This window comes from Tiliqua scincoides, chromosome 1, assembly GCF_035046505.1.
Source record: "Tiliqua scincoides isolate rTilSci1 chromosome 1, rTilSci1.hap2, whole genome shotgun sequence".
Lineage (NCBI taxonomy): Eukaryota > Metazoa > Chordata > Lepidosauria > Squamata > Scincidae > Tiliqua > Tiliqua scincoides.
Genome location: NC_089821.1, coordinates 61,804,356 through 61,825,776, shown reverse-complemented (window position 1 = coordinate 61,825,776; position 21,421 = coordinate 61,804,356). Strand labels below are relative to the sequence as shown.

The 21,421-nt window shown below is 42.2% G+C and overlaps 1 protein-coding gene across 1 annotated transcript in view; it reads right to left on the bottom strand.

The window, feature by feature from the left end:
- Positions 1 to 16,088: 16,088 nt before the first annotated feature.
- The window catches only part of ANO9 (anoctamin 9), a 41,357-nt gene continuing 36,024 nt past the window's right edge, over positions 16,089 to 21,421 (bottom strand). Inside the window, exons 22-24 of the mRNA XM_066619643.1 lie at positions 20,586 to 20,679; positions 18,229 to 18,341; positions 16,089 to 16,116 (exon numbers count right to left, since the gene is read on the bottom strand). Of these exons, the coding sequence (XP_066475740.1) occupies positions 16,089 to 16,116; positions 18,229 to 18,341; positions 20,586 to 20,679 (235 nt within the window). The remainder of the gene's footprint in view (positions 16,117 to 18,228; positions 18,342 to 20,585; positions 20,680 to 21,421) is intronic.

The window sequence follows — 21,421 nt, the reverse complement described above, 5'->3', positions numbered from 1 at the left end:
GCATAACAATGCATCAGCACCAGCATGACTTCCCCTGCATCCTGGGAGGATTTTCAGCTGCTGGTGTTCTCCTTGGGGTAAGGGGACATTTGTCCCCTTGTCCTAGGGTAAGCCCCAGCAGCCATGTGGGGCAACTCAGACCTGCACCACCTCAATCACTGGTGCAAGTCTGTTTTGCTCCATGAAGGCTGATCAGGCCTGGGAAGTGGTTCGGGACTTGGCATGCACTCCCAGGCCTGATCTGCCCTCCTTCCTTCCCCCCCATCACCACTCAATTCTGCCCAACTCCCGTTCTGCCCTTTCCCCAACTCATTCAATCCCCTCCCTCTCACCCACCTCCTGTACCCACTCACCACTAGCAGGCAACTGGTATCAGTTGGTGTGCAGAGCTGGCCATTTGCGGCAGCAACCAGCCCGTGCACAATGGCCTTATCGCATTTGCAACTGCCATAAAGGAAGTTACACCACATTCCTTGGCATAATCCTTCAAGAAAATTGGGTCATAAAACAGCCATTCCACATAAGCAAGCACTGAAAGGCATTTAGTGCTCCTTAACTGCTAAATTGTAATACAGTATGTGTTGACTATATGAATGGTAGGGCGGTTTTTAGTGTGTTCAAGCATGACAGATCAGGAGAGCGATCTTGGGGTACTGGTGGACAGCTCAATGAAAATGTCAAACCAATGTGCAGCAGTGTGAAAAAGGCTAATTTCATGCTTGGGATCATTAGGAAAGGTACTGATGGCTAATATTATAATGTCGTTGTACAAATAGATGGTAAGGCCACACCTGGAGTATTGTGTCCAGTTCTGGTCACCACATCTCAAAAAGGATATAGTGGAAATGGAAAAGGTGCAAAAGAGAGCAACCAAAATGATTACTGGGCTGGGGCGCCTCTCTTATGAGGAAAGGCTACAGCATTTGGGGCTCTTCAGTCTAGAAAACAGGCACCTGAAGGGGAACTTGGTTGAGATGTACAAAATTATGCAGGGGCCAGATAGAATGGATAGAGAGACACTCTTTTTCCTCTCACACAACACCAGAACCAGGGACCATCCACTAAAATTGAGTTTTAGGAGGATAGAAAAAAGAAAATATTTCTTTACCCAGCGTGTAATTAATCTGTGGAACCCCTTGCTACAGGAAGTAGTGATGGTATCTTGCCTGGATGCCTTTACAAGGGGATTGGACAAAATTCTGGAGGAAAAGTTCATCATGGGTTACAAGGCACGGTAGGCATGTGCAAGCTCCTGGTTTTAGAGGTAGGCTATCTCAGATTGCCAAATGCAAGGGAAAGCACTGTCTTCCAGCATTTGGTGGGCCACTGTGAGATACAGGAAGCTGGACTAGATGGGACTTTGGCTTGATTCAGCAGGGCTCTTCTTAAATTCTTAATCTATGTCACATGATTGTTCATACAGCCAAAGACAGGTTGACACTTGAAGCAGTGTGGTATGGCAGTGTGGTACAATTTGTGTGTCTGTCCACTGTACATGTCCCTTTCTCTATGCCCTTTGTTCTGTGGCTCATGTGGGATGGAATCTATGACAGTGAAGTGTATGTATGACTATTAGCAAATGCATTGTGTTTCTGCTTGTGCGCTGTGAAGACTATTTCAGGGTAAGACTATACCAGTTGCCATGTTTTTATTTAATTATGGTCATTAATCTGCTACATAACACTTTCAGTATGCAAGCTGCTTTGCAGTCAGTTAATATACACGGGCTGTAGTCATAATATTACAGCAAACCAAAGTTGGGACAAAGTTGGTCCCTTTGACATGAACAGGATTATGCATGCTCCCTGGCATGCTCATATCTGATTTTTGCAAGGCCTCAAACATTCCAACCACAGAACTCAGAAATGTAAAACCAGTGTAACATGCTGGCTGCTTTGGTGTACAGATGTAACACACACTAGAGTTCACAATGTTGAACAAACACAGCATTTCTTAGGCTCCCCCTGCTAACAAACGTATTAAGGATTAAATGGTGTTTTATTTACAAAAAGAGGAAATTGGAATTCTCACAATACAGAATTCTGCAAGCAACCAGCACTTCTCCACTTACATGGTGAGATAATGGAACTGCAGAATAAATCCAATTGTTAGTTTAGTTTTCACATTTTTAAACTGCCCTTCCTCCAAGACTTCAGGGTGGTATGTATGGTTCCTCCCTTCCTTTTGCCCTCACAACAACCCTGTGAGGTAGATGAGGCAGAGATATCATGACTGGCACACGGTCACCTGGGAAGCTTCATGGCTGAGGGGGGGATGTGAACCTGGATTTTCCAAGTCTAAAGAAGACTACACTACCCCAGTTCTCATTCTAAGAGTGCAATCCTAACCACACTTTCCTGAGAGTAAGCCCCATTGAACAAAATAGGACTTACTTCTGAGTAGACCTGGTTAGGATTGTGCCCCAAGGCCTTAACAACTATGCCTGCTCAGTGGGTTGAAGGGTACACTATTATTCAATCTCATTTTATTAAATACTGTACTTTGTATAATTTTCCAACTACAACTTACTCTAAGCTGTGTGCATGAGGATGCAAGCCCAAGCACAGCGGGTCGCAATCTGGGCCCTCCCACCTGCCCAGCTCCAAATAGGAGCCATTCCAAAAGCCCCATTACTTACCAGAATCCCCCAAGACCTCTCCCAGCCGGGCAACCCACTCTACAGGCCTCAGAATGGCCCTTCGAAGCCCCTGTAAGCCACTTCCTGTTTGCTTCCAAAAACCAGAACTTACTTACAGAGGCTTCTAAAGGCCATTCTGAAGACTACAGAGGCTTGTAGAATAGGTCCCTGAGCCTGCACAGGCCTCCACGATCACCGCCAGGAGCACCACAACCCACGGCAGTGGATGAGGGGGGTCGTGGTGCTGCAAGGTTTGGGAACCCCTGTTCTAATAGGTTCATGATTATGACCCAAATGCCTTGTAACCATAATATATTGACTTCATAAACTGCACTTTTCAAAATCATAAAAAACCCTCTACTGCCCAGCAGTACAACAGCTAATCACCATCTGTCAGCAGTAAAAAGCCCCTTAAGAAGCTCAAAGGGGTACCCTTTCAAGGAAAATATATACAGGTTGAGACTAATTATTCAAGTGGGTTCCATTCCAAGCACTCACATGGAAGGCAAAAAATGCACTATAGCAAATCAATTTAAAAAACAAAGTTTCTTTGCTCTGTTGATTTAAAAACAGCATTGCTGACCTTTGCTATGTAAGATAAGAGTCATTAACAAGACAATCCATCCATCCTGCTTACACAGAGCTGAGAGGTTACACTCAGCCCCTCCCTTCACCAATGCAAAGAGATCACCTTTCAGGCTTAAGGGGGAAGGGAGGAGTCCACTGGGGAGAGAAGGATTGATGGATTGTCAGCCAGCTGCCCCCCCTCTCTCTCTCATTAAGGAGGCTATTGTTAAAGGACCATTCAGTTTCTAAAACTGATTTTAAAGAGATGCATTTTCCCCTTCTCCAGGGATCAGCACATTCTTTCTCATTTGCAGGGGCCATTCGTGTTGAGTCAAATCCAGGTATAAAAATCCATGTATAAATAGTCTGGACCTGTACAGCTTTTATTGTTACAAGTTTCGTTCACATTCTTGACTAATACAACTTTAAAGTGCCTTGACAATCCACAGCACTCCAGAAATTAAAACAAGAATCTTCTCACAGACTTCTCCTTTACATATAGATTAATTCATTTGACAGAAATACTGTACCAGACAAATTTATTGCCGGAGAAAGCAGGCTACAGAATCTCGGCTCTGCAGTTTCCCCAGTGATCAATCATCTTCCAATTGTTTCCACTTCCTTCTAGTTATTCATGATAATCTTTTTGAAAATAATTTCACATAAGATGTCAGATAGTTTTTTGATCTCCTAGTAATCACATTTCTTTTAGGACTTTTAAAATCTCAGAAGCATTACTATAGCTTTCTAACAAAAGAGTCAGATCAAAACACAGAGCACAATCTAGCCAACATTAAGCACTTCTTAAGGCTCAATGATTTCAAGAAGAAGTCAAGGATACAGGCAGCACAATCCTAAACATGTATACTTATAAGTCCTGTGCTGCATTCAGTGGGACTTTCTCTTCACAAAGCACACTTGTGATTGCATCCTTAAAAGTGTATGAGTTTGGTTGAATTGTATCTGAGCTTCCAGTGAAAACAAATAAATGCAAGAAAACTGAATGTCAGGCTCTGATCTTAAGTACCCTTATGTAAGCACCGTTCAAATCTTGACTTGATGCTATGAAAATGAGTTTTAAGATGGGGTAGAACTGCCAAGTCCTCACTATTTAATTTGAGATCAGTGGGAGACAAAGGTGGCAATCCTATGCCTACTTATCAGGAACAAAATCTCATTTGGTTCAGTAGGTTCGACTTCCAACTCCAAACTTTCCAATTCAGGTGACAGGTCTTTTAGTTAAAGAAAGCCCATGCTTCTAATCAAAAAAATCATTATTGCCTCAACACAAAGTGAGGCAAAAAAATGTCCATAAACATTAATGGAGGATAGCACGGCCAAGTTATACAGTAATCAGTTCTCATACTGTTGCACACAGTATTTAAAATCTGATCACTAGATAGGGATCCCTGCAAAGTGACACCAAAGCAGAGCTATAAGGATGTTCTTACTATTATAGGCAATAAACCAAGTTTCAATGGATTTTTAAAAATCTTAATTCAAGACTGCAGAAGATCACCCAAGGAATGGAAAGCTACTAATTTTTCCAAAGTAATTTTGGCCCTAACTCTCAGAAGACGGGAAAGGGCACCACCTTTCTTTGTAACAAAAATGTAAATGGATCCACTGGGATACATAAGTGGTTGTTTGGCTGGACCACAGAGACAGTACAGCATATAAGATTTCAGCCTAACAGGAAGCAATACCAACCTCTTTTCAAGAAGTCATTTCCCACTAGTCCAGAGGTACCTTCTTACTCAAAGCCAACACTGTCAGTTGCTGAGGAAACAGAAGATTTTTCATTACCTTCTTCCTTGTTGCCATGGAAACCCATACCCTGCATGCAGGTAAGCCAAGGGGTGGTTCACAACACATCTTCAGATAGCACTTTGGGTAATGTAGTGCGATTACTCCACCACAGCTGTGATGCCTTGTGAGGAAAAAACTACATTTCCCAGCATACAGCCAGCTGCCTTGACATTAAACCTGCACACCTGAGTGGGTGGTGGTTTTCTGGTTGTTGACATTCTGCAACACAGGTGGGTGGGAGGAGTTGATAGGAAGGCAGGCAGAGTGAGCTGCATATTCAGGTCCAGCATGTTACTTGTAGAGTTATTGCCTGAAGCAAGTAGTTAAGGTGTCTGGTTTCAGATCAGAGGTGCCCAAACCTGGGGGCCACTTGCAGCCCTTGGGGACTCCCAATCCTGCCCGCAGGGAACCCCCAGTCTCCAATTAGCATCTGGCCCTCCAGAGATTTGCTGGAGCCCATGGTGGCCCAAAACAACTGCTCTCAGCGTGAGGGCAACAGTTCGTCTTCTCTCATGAGCTGTGGGATGAGGGCTCCCTCCACTGCTTGCTGTTTCACGTCTGTGATGCTGCAGTGGCAGTGAAGGAAAGGCCAGCCTTGCTTTGTCCAAGGCCTTTAATAGGCCTTGAGCTATTGCAAGACCTTCATTCATATGTATAAGTTCCATTTCTAATATATTCATTTATGTAAATTTATTCAAATTTGAAATGTAAATTAAATCTTTTTTCCCCCCAGCCCCTGACACAGTGTCAGAGAGATGATGTGGCCCACCTACCAAAAAGTTTGGACACATCTGTTTTAGATGAAAGTGTTTAGCTCAGTCCTGTTTCCTACACCAAACTGTTAGCAGGTGTGAGAATCAAGACAGGATTATCATTTGGATCTTGCTATGCCAACATTTGTTTCTTTAACAAGGGATGCATGTATCAAAGCAATAGAGATTTATATATTACCCTTAGGCTATTGAGCAAATAAATTCTTGATCATTTATCTGTGTGGTTCCAGCTAAGAGTGAATACATAATAACTCTTGCTGTCTGCTACAAGAGGTTTATATGTGGGCTTGGTGATTGGGGCTTTCCTTCAAACCTTTTTTTTAAGATACTGTACCAGCATTGACTGTGACAGCCATTTGGAAATGGAGATTGGGAGTTTGTTTTAGACGACTGAGCCCTTGGAAGAGGTTCAGAGCATCATAGCAACATGAAATAAGGGGGTGGCTCTTTATGGGAGATGTACCCTGCAAAACTGTATTACAGAATCAGCAAGCCCTGTAGCTGGCTAATCCTCTTGAAAATTGGGAATATAACAGCACGTGATGGCACACTGATTTATTAGCTTTCCAACTATCTGTTTTAGAATCCATGCACAATACAATAACATGCACCGTATAACAGTGCTTTTGAGTGTTCAAAGCACTTTACATAATTGCCTTGTCCGTATGACAGCCCTGTAACATTGGTTTTTATTACTATCCATAGACTGAATTGCAGAGTTGGCTAAGAACAAGAGGGTGTGTCTTGCCTGAAATACCTGATGAGTTTATGGCAGTAATGAGACTCAAAAGGGAGGCTTCTTAATTCATAGCTCAGTCTCTTAGCTACTATGCTCCCAACATTTCTGTAGTAGCCTATTTTTATTTAAGATATTTTTTACCCTGCCTTTCCTCTGCTGGAGCAGGTGCCAAAGGCAGCTTACAGTTCCAACTAAAATATACAATATAAAAACAATAAATAAAATCACAAAAAGATAAAACAGTTCAGAAGAGGGCAAACTATTTTCAACCAAGGTACTGCTACAGAGGCACAGGAAGCAGACAACTCATCACCCAAATTCCAGATGGAACAAAAATTGGAGCCCTCGCCAAAACACCGTGAGAGAGGCAGTCGATCTTAATTCTCACAATAGGGAGTTCCACAATTGTGGTGCCACTACCAAGAAGGCTCACCTCTGTGCCGCCATCCCAACTTGGGAGAAAAGTGGCAGTTGCAAAAAAGCCCCCTCAGATGACCTAAAGGACAGATTGGATGAGAGAAGGCAGTCCCTTAGACAACCTGACCCCAAACCATTTTTACATGGGTTCTAACATTTTCTCCATTTTCTTAAAGAAAAACCTAACCTATCATTCTGCCTCAGCATGAGAGTGAGTCACAGCAGATCAAACAAGCACAATTAAAAAGTTAAACAATATAAACCAAATTCAACTAGTACAGTAGAATGAAACCAACAGGAGAAAAAAACAATATACTGAGCAAGTCAGAAGCTTGCCAGAATAATAATGATCTTTAACCTGGCCAGTAGAGAGGAGGCCACTAGGGCAGCAAGGCACTGTATCAGGGAAGGCCCTTTCCCATACTCCTGGTAACTGTATCACAGACACAGGTGGATTATGCAAGAGGGCCTCTCCCAAGGCCCTCAGGAACAAATTAAGGTTTAAAATTGTTCATCTGAATGGGGGGAATGGAGTAGCACACCCACCAACATTTCAGGATTAGCTGGTGCTGCCATGCTCTATAAATCCAGTCATATTCGGAATGTGCTCTACACCTCACCTACCACAGTTACAGCATTGATTTAAGGGACAAATACTGATCTGCAAGAGAGATCTTATCTGCAATTAGGGACTCTTGTCCTCCATTCATACTGAATGGAGACTGGTCCTGATTGGCAGTGGCTATTCCCTATGGTGGCAATGTGCCACAGCCTCCAAAGTAGATCATAGATAGTCTAAAAAGGAGAGTTGAAAATAGGGCATTTCTCCTGGTAGGGCTCCTGTGCCTTTTGACAGATGTTCCAGCAGAAGGCACTTGATCACTGTATCTGCATACTGGGAAAAGCTTCCTAGACTTCTGCTTGACACATAGTTTTCCAGGAGCCTGCAAGAAAGAAAGCTAGCTACACTGAGCAGGAGGAACTGTTCAGACAGTCCTGGATGTGAACTGAAGATGGTCTAGCAAGGAAAACTTTTTAACAAAATGGCCAGATTTTTGCTGAAACAGAGCCTCAACATGGAGCAAACAACAATCTTAACCAGCACTTATGGAGCAAACAACAATCTTAACCAGCACTTATGATGGCACAAGTCCCCTGTGCCGGCTTCTGGGTGTTGCAAACGTGCCATAAAGCATATTTGTGTCACTTCTGAGTCAGCAGGACTGATGCAGTGGTTTGCACTGGAGGCCAAATCCAGATCTTGCACCAGTATGTTTGTGCCAGCCAAGGAAGGCTAACACGGGATGGGAGAGGGAGCAGGGGATGAGCATTTCAGAGCGGGGCACCCCAGGAAGTGAATTGGGCCTGGGAGGAGGGTGGGACTGGCCATAGCAGCAAAGGCTGAATCCCAACCCCCATCCCTGGCCCAGGCAACATTACATCAGCTGCTTGGATTTTGCACTCACACAACTGAGTAGCCCTATGGGGTGGCTGGGGCATAACATAGGGTAAGGGAAAAAATCCCCTTACCCCAAGTTGCCCTCCAGCCATCACCTCCCTTGCATTGGATACAACACAGGCAACTTGGCCTGCCTGTTCCAGCACAAGTTTCTCAGTTGGCAACAAGCAAACCAAAATACTCTAGATCTTGTGAGGGCCTCTGCCCAGAGCACCAAGCCTTAGAAGCAGGAGGTATCACATGGAGCCAACAGCTTACCTGCTCTTCTGTTCCCTTCTCAAATCCCTCCCACCCCAGCCAATAGCCTCTGGGTAAGAACAGATGCTGCCTGGGAGAGAGGACAGACTAGAATGGAGAAACTGGGGAGAGCAAGCCAAGTGCTACCAGCTGAAGATACAACCTGTTATTTGTAGGAAGTGCTATACTACCTACCTCAAATCCAGCACTCAACCTGTATAGCAGTAATTAAAACTAATCTCACAAAGACATGGGAAGTCTCCAGTGAGTTCTCCAAAGGCAGCCAGAACCCAGGTAATGCTGTAGCCAGCCTTACACCACCCAGGAAAAGCAAGCATGTAACACTGGTGTTGGGGTGGAACAGTGAGTATTAAAGAAGTAAAATGCTTAAACATCATGCTAACTGAGACCAGCTGGGGACCATATGCAAATTTACCGTATTTAAGGAGAAGATGCCTTTTGATCATTAGCCATCTGGATTACCCCAGCTGATTGTGGTCCCTGAATTTATTATTGCTCCCTTTAGCACTGATGGCCATGAGAAGGAAGACACAGAGCAGAATTAAAGTAAATAAAGAAAGCAATAGCAGGCATTAGACAAACTTTAGAGTCAGTGTTAATGATGTGTGTCATTTCACTTTCCTGCTTCTGCACTCCTGAGCATAAATAAATGACTGTAACTTACAATAATGAGCCCTTCAAACTGATCCTGTGTTTGAGGAGAATTTACTGCAACACTAAATGCCTTGTCTTCTAAAATAAACCTCCTTTTATCATGTAAAAGTGCCAGCACCATAAAGAGCTTTAAGAGGCAGACAGTAGCGAGTGTCTCTCCATGGCAATTCAGATGCAGGTGCCAGGATGCTCCCTCTGCTGAACGTACTCCAATGACATTCTGGCTGTGTTAGATGGATTCTTTAATAGGAGTTGCCACGTTAACCAAACACGATGAGGAGGAAGCTCAACTCCATTCACTGAATCCACAGAGACTGGATTTCAAACTCTGAATATTAGACTACATGCCAAAGTCTCACTCATGATATGGTAGCTTTAAATCAAAACAGAAAGCAAGTGCTGGGAAGGTCAAAATATTAAGATGTGTTATGTCAGGATAGAAAAGAAAACACTTTGAAAAGAAAAAGCTTTGAACAGAAAACTATCCTCCAGTGCAGTACAAACACAAATCTGCATTCCTGCATATAAGGACTACATTCCCAAGGGTGTAATTGGGGGGATTGCAACTCTGGGACAGAGTTGTCTTGTGTGCTCCTGTTGTGCTCTTCTGTGGTCTTGTGTGCTCCCTCGGGCTTTTTGTGAGATGCAGGAAGCTAGACTAGATGGGCCCTTGGCCTGATCCAGTGGGACTCTTCTTATGTTCTTACAGAGTGCAGCTCTATGTTTAAAGGAAACTGGGAAGCCGCTCAGGCTCAATGGGAGACACTCTGTGAAATTTGCCTAGAGGCATATGTTACTGTAGCTATCATCTTTCCCAAGCATTTTTCTATGCTGAGAGACAGCACGTAGTTCATGTCTTGTTAAGGCTACAATCCTATACAACTTTACAACTTTAAGTAAGGCAGTAAGTAAGTCCCATTGAGCACAATTTATTCTGAACACACTGCTAACTGGGTAAAAGGCATTTTTTCAAGTGGGTACATGTAGGCAAGCTTCAGTCTCGAAAGACTATGGTATCGCGCTCTGAATGGTGGTTCTGGAACAGCATCTAGTGTGGCTGAAAAGGCCGATTCGGGAGTGACAATCCCTTCCACACTGGGAGCAAGTGCAGTCTGTCCCTGGTCTGTCTCCCTGGCTATGGGCCTTCCTTCTTTGCCTCTTAGCCTCAGACTGTTGCCCAAGTGTCTCTTCAAACTGGGAAAGGCCATGCTTCACAGCCTGCCTCCGAGCGGGCCGCTCAGAGGCCAGGGTTTCCCACTTGTTGAGGTCCATCCCTAAGGCCTTCAGATCCCTCTTGCAGATGTCCTTGTATCGCAGCTGTGGTCTACCTGTAGGGCGCTTTCCTTGCAGGAGTTCTCCATAGAGGAGATCCTTTGGGATCCGGCCATCATCCATTCTCACGACATGCCCGAGCCAACGCAGGCGTCTCTGTTTTAGCAGTGCATACATGCTAGGGATTCCAGCACGTTCCAGGACTGTGTTGTTTGGAACTTTGTCCTGCCAGGTGATGCCAAGAATGCGTCGGAGGCAGCGCATGTGGAAAGCGTTCAGTTTCCTCTCCTGTTGTGAGCGAAGAGTCCATGACTCGCTGCAGTACAGAAGTGTACTCAGGACGCAAGCTCTGTAGACCTGGATCTTGATATGTTCTGTCAGCTTCTTGTTGGACCAGACTCTCTTTGTGAGTCTGAAAAACGTGGTAGCTGCTTTTCCGGACTCAAGTGGGTGCTCCTCTTTTATTTAGCAGGGGGAGAGTAACTGGCCCTCCTCACCCCAGCAGCGTCTTTTCTAGTGGCTGTCTGCTGGTGTTCTTTTGCATCTTTGAGATTGTGAATCCTTTTGGGACAGGGATGCAATAGTTATTTGATTTTCTCTGTAAACTGCTTTGTTAATTTTTCGTTGAAAAGCGGAATATAAATACTGTTAATAATAGTAATAAGCTATTTTTAACCAGTGTGCCGCAGCACTTTGGTATGCTATGGGAGTTTGGGGGAGGATCATTTATTATTACAGCCATTGGGGAGGGGTGTAAGCCTCCCCCTGGTGGCAGGGTGTGCCTTGTCAATTGTAAAAAAAACCCAATGGTGTGCCTTGACAATTTTAACATCTTATCAGTGATTGAAATGAACTTTGTCAATCAAGGTTGAAAATCATTGTTCTCAATAAACATGTGTAGTCTAGCACTCTGGAATTAAAAAAAAATTATACATTTGTTTTACACTATTTCATCCCACACCAGAAGTCCAAATGAGATCTTTAAATGAATAAGTGGCAGGAGAAGAAAACATTCTAATGAAGAAATTTAAAGTCAATTATTTTGTTGCTGTATAGGTTTGTGAGGCATGTCATGATAGCTCCCTGACTTCAAAATTTACCACTGCACCACTGTTTATTCTCAATAGTAAAATCATTAAGCAAGTAGCATCATTGAATTTCCCAAGTTTATTTTGAGAAATAGTTCTATCTGGTTGTGCCCCAAGCAGTGAGAAATTCCAGGAGCTGCAGTACTACCCAGGTTTGGGCTTCTTTTGGAAGAAAAATCACTGGAGGCCTATGGTATCCTTTGAAATGTGGTATCTTTGTAATATTTATTTTATTTACTGATCTCCAAGTTTGAGCATCTAGATACTGCTAGATAGCAAGCTCCTACCAGCAACAAATGGCAATGCCCTTCTTCTTTCATTTTGCTTCCACTCCAGCCTTTCTGTGTTTCTTCTAGAATCTTCCAGCACATGTTGCCTTTGGGCACAATCCTAACCCACTTTCCAGCACTGACATAAGGGCAATGCCGCTCCAAAGTAAGGGAACAAACATTCCCTTACCTTGAGGAGGCCTCCATGAGTGTCCCCCAACTGCAGGATGCAGCACATGCCCCACTGGCACAGCTAAGCCAGTGCTGGAAAGTTGGTCAGAATTGCGCCCTTTGTTTCACTCACTGACTGAGGAGGAGTGGGTCACCTCACACCCTGGTCCATCCACGCATGTCTGACTACGGGTAAGTGATGGACTGGTAAGCATTAATAAAGTTGCCCAACTTACTTGTAGACCATTAGAGAGTTGTGAAGAAGTATTAACTAGCTCCATTGGGCCCTGAGACACAAAGACTTGGGGGATCACTTTATGCATGTGCACAAGGCCCCATTAGTCACCCCTCCTCCTGGGCTAATTTCCTCTTCCCCACTCACTGGGCAGGGAGGTGAGCAAGAAAGGGTGGCTGGGGACGTATCAGAGTAGAGGGCTCCCGATATGTGCCCAAGTAGACCTCCCTGCTAAAGCTACTTGTCTTACCTCCTGGATTTTTAACAAAAGCAATGGCCACCCAAGTGCTAACCTCTTGCAAAATATTTTTACTCTCCTCTCTTCTACTATTTAATGCAACTTACCAAATCATTTTAATCAATCAAAGCATAAAAACAAACTACATGGGTGGGACTTTGGTATCCACTGGGACACCCTGCAGATAGCAAAAACTGTGTTAAATAAAAGCAGTTAAAACAAAAACATGAGTCAGGCAGACAGTCAATTAGAACTGCTATTTTGCAGCTCCATCCAAGAAAAGTGACCCCCTCCCCCTCCCTTCACTCTGGCTTGTGATTAATCACTTCCACATTCCATTGTTCAGTGAATCAGGGTGAGGGATAATTTTTCTCAGAGTGAGCTGCCAACTAGCAGTTCTAATAGTCTGACTCCCTAGAAAAGCAGTTTTTAGAACAGGGATTGTCAAGGGACCCCATCCTCAAGGGATCAGCAAAGTCCTTCTTATCTGCAGTAGCCATCAGTGCTGAGACTAATCCATGATTAAAAAATCAGTGTATAGAAAGGTTGGACCTGTACATATAAAGAATATTAAGTATTTATTGTTTCTCACACTGAGTGACAGCAAGACTCAAGTCTATTACAAAGGTGGAATATAAATACTGTAATAAATAAATAATTAGGGCAAAAGTTGACATGAAGAACAAGTGTCAAGCTGAAAACAAATTATAAAAATTAACGTGTTTGTGAAGGAAAAGGGACAGAGGACAGAACAGGTGTAGTGCCTAGCAGTTAGTGATTGGCAGCCCACTCTGCTCTCTGCTCACCCTTCTACTGTTCTCAGTTTTCACTGGCATTGCCCAAGGCTTTATAGCCCAGACACTCTGGTGGCTCTGACAAAGCCCTCCATCCAGGTTAACAGAAATCCAAAAATCCGGGGGGGGGGGGGAATCCACTCTTTAATGTAAATCTTAAATCATACTCTTTTGCCATTCAGGAGTCATTTTGTCATATCAGCATCTATTCCCCTCTGCCCCCTTCCTAGCAGAATGACCTATGGCTCTGCTGAACTGTTCTCTTCTGAAGCAGAGGGTCTCCTCAAAACACAGAGTGCTTTCCAACTCTGTTCAATTCAAATCACCAAAATAAACTCAATCTACTCTTTCTGGTTAAAAGTTGTCGTTTTAAAAAAAAGTTTATTATATAAAATGTCATTTAATAACAATTATACATATTGCACAGAATTTCAGAGTAATTGCTTTCTTTAGAAGTACAATTTAAGATATACAGGATCAGAAAGTCTTAGGGATTACAAACACAATTAAGGCCCTCAATTCAATATATAAGGATTCCTGCTCAGGTAATCCACAGAGCTAAACACTCTGATCTTAACATTCTACAAGATTCCATAAATGTTAAAGGAAATTCCCTGAGCAAAATTGTTTCATGACAGAGGTGTTACACAGAGTCTCAAACACATCTAGCTAGAATTAAGTCTCACTGAATTTCAAAAAAATATTGTTGGGATTGCTGCTTGCAATAAAATTTGAAATTTGTTGAAGCAAAAGAATACAGCAAAGGCACCCAAGTTCTATTAAAAGTCCAATTGGAATCTATGGTTTGACTGTAACTTTGGATGCCCTTTTGGGTCAGGAGTGCCACTGTGAAAGTGTCTTAACGAGCCAGGGCACATTGTTGTGTGATCTCAGAAATCAAGTGTTAAATTCATTGCAAAGAATCAGGGTAAAAATATATTTGTGTCCCATATCATAAGCTGCACCTTTACATTCCCAGTATTGTGATTTAGTTCTGATGTAATTAATTTAATAATGCAATACAAAATGTAGTAAATTTTTCAAATCATGAAATGTGGGATAATTCAAAGATTAAGCTGTTAAACAGTTAACATAGCTACAATATCAATTCAACCATTTCACTCAATCCATATAATACGAAATGAATTGTCACAAGTATTTGTAACTTACATTTAAAAAGGCGGTCAAAAACATCAACCTTTGCTGGGCTTTATTTTATTTGTTGTACTTCTCAGCAGTTCTAAGCTTCCCTTGATCAGAAGGAAAGCACAGAAAGGTCTAGAGCACAAAACTGTTTTAACAAAGTACAACAAACTTAGGCCCTTGTGCCTTCATAGTGGTGCAAAAGAATGAATTTCAGATGGTGCAGCTTGTCTCACACATGTAGCACTGTGATACAAGCCACGCCTGCTCAAGTACCCTCTTTTGCGCAATCATTAGAAGGTGTTTGGTCCTGTGCTCTGAGCTATCCTAAATTTCTGTAAATCTACTGTTCAGTGATCACCCAGCTTCTCTGGGATGAACGATGATAATGAATAATGATAATGCAGTTATTTTTGAAAATGTGTGTACAATTTCCATAATAGTCAGAAATACTACTGAGACATGGCATTCTTACAGCAGCTTGAGAAAGAATCCAAAGTGCATGCCTATACTAGTCAGGCATGGGGGAGGGGTGCATCAATTTGGGTCCAAATTATCCAGAAAAGATCAGGTGAAGTGGCACACACACAAATTGCAGTTTGTCATAATATTCTCATAATCAAAGTGAGGTATGTAGTCAACTGGCCCCATTTTATAAACAGATACCCAAAAGTTAAGAAACTTGCCCCCATATCACATAACATGCCATTCAACAGGCAAGGGGAGTGCTCCAGAAAGCACCTATGCAGCACACCAGAGTTATGGTGAAGAATTTCCATATCAACTCCCCTGAGTTGAAAGAGCAGTTTGGGGATTTAGCATGAGAACTCCTGATTTGGCCAACTGTTCATCATGCATATGTATTTTTATTTTGGGAGGGAGGAGTACATTACCCTTTTGGTAGCTCTCTCATCACTGCTCAGCATTAAGAGCTTGTGGAGGTTTCTAAAAGCAGTTCAAGGCTTTGCTGGGATTACTGCCAATAAGGAAACTTTAAAAATACCTTTAGATGCACTATGCACATATGCCTTTAGATTACACCCATAGAATCAAGACTCCACCAGCAATATATTTCTGTCTAAATCAAGTAACATTAGCAAAGTAAGGGAGATGTAAATAAGTTTTGATATACTTCAAGAAACTCAAGAGATTCTTAAGAAATTTCCTGTTGGCTTAAAAGCCACACAATGAGTTTTGTGGACATTCAGTGCCAGATACAGTACTTATAGCACAGGAGCATGGCAGTTTTGGCTAATCAATAATGTGATAATATTGACAGTGTAAATATTCCCATTTAGTTCTGCCATCCACTCTATGCAGCACTGTCCCTAGCTGTGTGGTCTCACTTGTCCTAGGAACAGTGAAATATTCAAAGCAGACATCATGCAGTGCTGCCTTTGCATTGTTCTACTTCAGTGAAGAGGCAAAGTCCACAAACGGCATAAGAAAAAACCAGCTAGGCCTCCAAAGTTCTGCTGGCATCTTCAAAGCTTGTAGCACCATCCTTCTGGGCACTGCCTCTAGGATTTCTTCTCTTGATCCCAACACCATCCTCAGTGTTTCACTATACATCTGTGGAGTCATCCATTTGTCTAAAATACAGACACAGTTCTCATTATTTCAGTCGCATCCAGCAGCATTTGTGTAATGATGAAGCCAGCAAAGCATGGATTTGATCAGTGCCTGGATGAAAACCATTGGAACCCCTTGCAAGCCACTCAGAGCTTTTTAAAGAAAAATGGGGTATGAGAATAATTTAGATTCATATAAAAGATAACTACAGTGAGTCACCTAGGTTATGGTCTCAAAATAGAATTCACTAACCAAAATAATATTTTCGGTATTGACTTCTACATTGAATAAAAATGATATTCCCTGCTAATTGGGTAAGAGGCACTTTTTCAAGTGGGTGCTCCTTTTTTTAGCAGGGGGAGAGTAACTGGCCCACCTCACCCCAGCAGTGTCTGTTCTAGTGGCTGTCTGCTGGTATTCATTTGCATTTGTTTAGATTGTGAACCCTTTTGGGACAGGGAGCCATTTAGTTATTTGATTTTTCTCTGTAAACCGCTTTGTGAACTTTTAGTTGAAAAGCGGTATATAAATACTGTTAATAATAATAATAATATCACATATTTGCCAAATATCACTTTTTTTAATTTTATTGATGTTTGATTTTTTAAAGTATACATTCCACTTATAAGAATCATTCCACATAATCATCAACAATCTTTCCCCCCCTTTTTTCCTTCCCCCCATGAACAACGACCATTAACATTAAGTATTTATATCTGCAGCCATAAGCACACCTTTTGGATTTTATCCATTATAACAGTATTGCCCCCCCCTTCCCTTACCCATCTTATATATCTCAACCATTTCTTTTTTATCCCGGTTTTCTTATCTTCCCATGTCTTATCCTGTTTCAGTATTGATACTATGTCTGATTGTATCCATTCGTATAAATACCAATTCCACAGTCCATTTAAATTAAATCAGTGGAATAATAGATATTTAAGCATTTGGGGGAAGATAAGGGCAATTAAAATGTTCATTTTATCTAAGATGCTATATCTATTTCAGGTGCTTCCAGAGTGGATTCCCAGGAACCAATTAGTTATATGGGATCAAGAAATAAAAAATTGGGTGTTTGGGAAGAAGAAAGCTAGAATTTTAAGGAAAGTTGTATATTCACCACAGGAAGATTTAGGATGGGGATTGCCACATTTGGAAAGTTACTATGAAGCTTTTCAAATTAAGATGTTGATGGAAATAAATGAGAAAAATTTGGATAAATGGGTGAGATGGGAGGATACAATAAATAGAGGAGGAGGTAATTTTGGAATATTTACACAGAAAGTGAAAAAGGAAATTAAAATTACAATAGGACCAAGACAGTTAGCATTAAAAGTTTGGGGGAAAATGCAACTCAATTGGATGCCAAAATTTTCTAAATGGACCCCACTTGAATTTTTAAGTGAGGAATTTAAAAACGTTGCCAAATATCACTCATAATTCCTTCAACATTAAGATTTTTTGTTACCCAAGTGACAAGAACCAGAAATGGAATTTGTCTCGTATGCAAGTAAACTATAGTGGTGGCCTCAGGGAAGGAACAGTCAGCACATTGTGGCAACATTTAGTCAAGGTGTTCCAAGTTTTTCCCTACAATTATCTAACTCATCCTGCAATCACTGTGATGAGCCTGGCAAAAAGGTTGCAGGGGAAAAATAACTTTCTAGCTTTTATTTGATTGAAGTGTTACCAGTACTATTTTAAGTTCCTCGTGAGAACCTGAGGCATCAGAGGTTCTGCCTTGTCCTGTTTGCTTGGATGTTGGACAGAACAACCCATACCTGCACTTAAGTTGGTGCAGGCCCCCTCCACCGGCCTCCAAGTGTTGCAAACATGCCATAAGGCACACCTGCAATGACTTGGGAGTCTTGGAGGCATGTGCCAGCTCTCAAAGGCCAGATCCAGAGCTGGAGAGTTTGCGCCAGCCCACACAGCCAGCTGGCACAGGGGTGGGGTGGGAGTAGTTGAGCAATTGAGCTTCATGGTCAGATATGGTATTCTTACAATCTGGTAAGGTCACATGACAGCTTGCATATCTTACTTTACTCTCTGATTGCTAAATTGCAGTCCAATTGCCCATTGCTTGGTTACTCAGAAGGAAGATGCCTAAGTCCAAAAAAATTCCCACTCACCTGAGTTTTTCCAACAGCCGTTTATGTTTTTCTCTCAGGTGCAGATTCTTAACACTCCTAGGGACATCTGGTACATACCAGGCTGCAATAAATTTGATGCACAGGGCGACATGCTGCAAAGAGCCAATGGTGGGATCACATTTTGTTGCTCAGAGGAAACAGGATACAATTATCACCGAGGCAGTGACCTACACTAACTGAAGCAATCTACTCCTCTTAACTCCTGCACAACAGTTCTTTCAAATACCTACCTCTTTCATTAGTATTCATGAATATTAAGCAACACGAGTCCAAATCAAGTTTTTACCACAATCAATCTAAAAATCCTCCCAGTAACTGTACAGCAACTGGACTGGGAGCATTATAAACACACCACTATCCCCTGCTCAGGGGCAATTTGAGGCAATGCTTCCATTGTAATTCCACAGCCCTCCTGTTTATTCTGGAAATGATAGTCAAGATGAAGTATTGTTGCCCCTTGCTAACTGGTAAAGGGTCTCTCGCCCTGGGCCCAAAGAAGAGACTGAAGATAGTATTCCATTTCCAGAGCTAAGCAGGTTTGACCTGACTAATTCCTGGATGTGAAACAACATAGAATCCTGATCTGAATACACATCCTCCTTGGAGAAGGGGCAGAACACAAAAGTTATAATCCACAACATTTCAACAACTCCATACAAGAGAACATTTTGACAGGCTGCTTTCTTTTCTCATGCAGTTGTGACCAAGTTGCCATCCCACATTACCTGCTATAGCACTAAGTTCCATACCCTACAGCAGGTGGCCTTGCTGCTAGCTGTAAAGAGAAGTACAGATGCTTGTTTTTTCCCATGTGTGCAGAAAGGCATCCATTAATAAATATTTACATAATAATTATTAATTATCTCTATAGTGCCGTCAATGTGCCTGGTGCTTTACCACAGAAGAAAGGACAGGTCCCTGCCCTGAAAGACCCACAATCCATAAAGTATATAAGGGAGGAAGGGAAAAGGAGTGGTGGCAGAGTAAACAGGAGAAGCATATGTGGTTATTTCTTGCACACATACTTTGGTTTCACTGTAGTTGGATAAAGGGGACAAGGAGTTATGTCAAAGGCTTCATAAAAGAGCTGGATTTTGAGGAGTAATGTAAATGATTTGGGAGGTCGTTGCAGGCATATATGGCAGCAGGGAAGAAAGGATGGAGCTTTGAGAGACAGGTTGACCTTTGGATGAGTGAAGGTAGTGGAGCTAAAGGCACATTGCCAGAAGTGTAGTTTGGTTGGAAAACAGAGGTAAGGAGAGATTTGAAGAGGAGGTATGATACTGTGCCCAGAATATTTTAGGAGTGTATTTCTTTTCAATAAGAGGCAGAACCTTTTTTCCGGGGGGGGGGGGGGGGGAGGCAATAACCCTGGGCCTTACACGTGGAAGGAGTTCCATCAAAAACTAGTTCATGGCAATGGAGAAAAGGACAGAAGGAAATGGGAGGAGGGAACTCAAAGAAACATTCAGCCCCCGAGCCTCTCATAGTCTAAAAAAATTCTGATAAAATGTAGTACATTTGTTAGTGATAGCATAATTGCAAATTGCTAAAAGAGTCACATCACAGTTAAAGCATTTTATGTCATATTGCACTAAGCATATGATCAATAAAGCTGTACTGTTAAAATGGCCAAATGTACCTTCACACTGAACTCAAACAACCTGTTGGGACTACCCTCTTTAGGAGACAACCTCCATATTGAGACTTGCAACCCTGGGATAATATTAAATGGAGAAATTCTCTACTCTTTTTGTCTGCAATGTTATTTTGCTTTATTGGGTCTTTTATTCCCCCAAATAATTTTTCTGCTAAAGATTGTGAGCCCCTTGGGGACAGCACTATTAAGATTTAGAATGGTTCCCAAACGTTTTAGTGCTGGGATCTATCTTGTCATCTACGTTGGGTTGTGACATGATGCTCCCTGTAGCGCCATAATGCCTTCTTGGGAGCCTCTGGAGGCTGCTTTCAGGTCGCACTGGACCAGCATCCCAATCCACTGGCCTCTGCAGACCCCAGAATGCCCCATGGTAGTGACCAGAAACCTCTTCTGGTTTACCTCTGCAAACCGGAACTTGCTTGCAGTCATTTCCACGAGGCATTCTGGGGCCTGTGGAGGCCAATGAACTGGGTTACCAGCCCAGTGTGACCTGAAAGTGGCCTCTGGGGTTACTTAATAAGGCACTGCAGTGCTACAGAGAACACCACCACTTTGTGACCCCAGCACACATGGGATCATGAACCACAGTTTGGGAAATACTAATTTAGAAAAATACTACTCTGAGCCTATGAGAAAAAGCAGAATATAATCACATAAATAAACAAAAAACACTTACTTCAAATAGGATAAGGAAGGCAAGACGTGATGCGAAGATATGCCAAAACTGGACTGTGTAACTATAGTCATCACTATTCCTGTAGTCTCGATACCTGCAGGAAGTTGTAAAGCAATACCTAAACATTGCAATATACACTGTCCTGTCTACATTTTCCTTACTATACACTTTTCAGAGGCAAAAAATAAAGCTGGGAAAGAATAATCAATGTAATTCTATCAACATCTAGTACCAAGTGAATATTACTGTCTTTACCAGAATAACCATTCAAACAGTAGGGTTTCTGAGGCAGGACCTTAACAAAATTTCTAATTATTTTTCTAAGAAGAGAAAAGTAGAGCTATCCATCTTTGCATCTCTCCACTCTGGAATTTTCCTCCACCCTGAAAATTCTGTTACTGCTACTTTTTCTAGGTGCACAGTTTGCATCCACAAAGAGAAGGACTATTGCTTATCAATAGGGGCTAGTCATCCAGTCATCAATTTCATGCCACTTGAAATCGAGCCATTTCTAGACTGATGGACAAGTGTAGATCAGCTAACTGAAGCTCTTCCAGCTGCGTGCATTTATTACTCATGTAAATCTATCTGTTAGTGGGGAACAAGTAAGAGACATTCGTCTTTATAGGGAACTCACTTTCCTGAAACCAAACCAGGAATTGGAACAGTAATTCCATTCAGGATTTGATACAAACTGCAACTGATTTTTACCATAATGTATCCTGGAAAAATATGTGATGCAAACATACCCTTAAATGAACTATGACCAATAATCTGTCCTTCACCAACATAAATGTGCATAAACTATTGACTAAAAAAGGAAGTCAATGATTTTC